Raw genomic sequence first — 923 nt, 5'->3', positions numbered from 1 at the left:
CCTTATTTTTTTTGCAGCGTTTTTTTTTTTTTTTTTTTTTTTGGTAAGAAAAATAACATAAAAAGGTTAGTGCATAAAAACTAATAACGACATGAAGATGCTCGAAAAAGAAAGAAATAAATAGTGAAATGAAAAAGGGAAAGAATTCGGGTTGCCTCCCGTAAGCGCTTAGTTTTAAGTCATTAGCTTGACTTTACCTTGTAATCAAGTGGATGGTGGAGAGGTGAACTCCTTGAGTTCAAGGGAGAAGACTTTTCCAAGTGTGTCACCCTCATAGTAGATCTTGAGGCGTTGGCCATTCACTTTGAATGGCTCCAAGTCCTTGCCACAAACCTCAACCGCACCATGTGGAAAAACCGTTTTCACCTCAAAAGGGCCACTCCATCTAGACTTGAGTTTGCCCGGAAAAAGCTTCAATCTTGAATTGTAGAGTAATACCTTGTCACCTTCATGAAATTCCTTCTTGTTGATATGTTTGTCATGCATCTCCTTGGTTCTTGCCTTGTAGACACTAGCGCAATCATAAGCATTCATCCTTAACTCTTCTAACTCATGCAATTCCAATAGACGTTTTTCACCCGCACTAGCCAAATCAAAGTTGAGAGTCTTGATTGCCATAGCGCCCTATGCTCCATCTCAACCGGTAAGTGGCAAGATTTGCCATACACCAATTTGTAGGGAGTGGTACCTATAGGAGTTTTGAAAGCCGTCCTATAGGCCACAAGGCATCGTCCAACTTAATAGACCAATCTTTCCTATGCCTCTCAACGGTTTTCTCAAGAATGAGCTTCAATTCACGGTTAGAAATTTCCGCTTGACCACTAGTTTGAGGATGATATGACAAACCCACCTTGTGGTGCACCCCATACTTGGCCAAAAGCGCACGAAAGGACTTTTGCGCAAAGTGGGAACCACCATCACTA

General features: G+C 41.4%; 1 protein-coding gene across 1 annotated transcript; it reads right to left on the bottom strand.

The window, feature by feature from the left end:
* Window positions 1-204: 204 nt before the first annotated feature.
* Window positions 205-618, bottom strand: LOC125491687 (uncharacterized). Its single transcript, XM_048633775.2, has one exon. It carries the CDS (start codon window positions 616-618, stop codon window positions 205-207), a length of 414 nt encoding a protein of 137 aa, XP_048489732.2.
* Between the last annotated feature and the right edge of the window lie 305 nt (window positions 619-923).

Source organism: Beta vulgaris, chromosome 7, assembly GCF_026745355.1.
Source record: "Beta vulgaris subsp. vulgaris cultivar EL10 chromosome 7, EL10.2, whole genome shotgun sequence".
Classification (NCBI taxonomy): domain Eukaryota; kingdom Viridiplantae; phylum Streptophyta; class Magnoliopsida; order Caryophyllales; family Amaranthaceae; genus Beta; species Beta vulgaris.
Note: the sequence above shows the minus strand (reverse complement) of the source record. Positions and strands in the feature narration are given on the sequence as shown.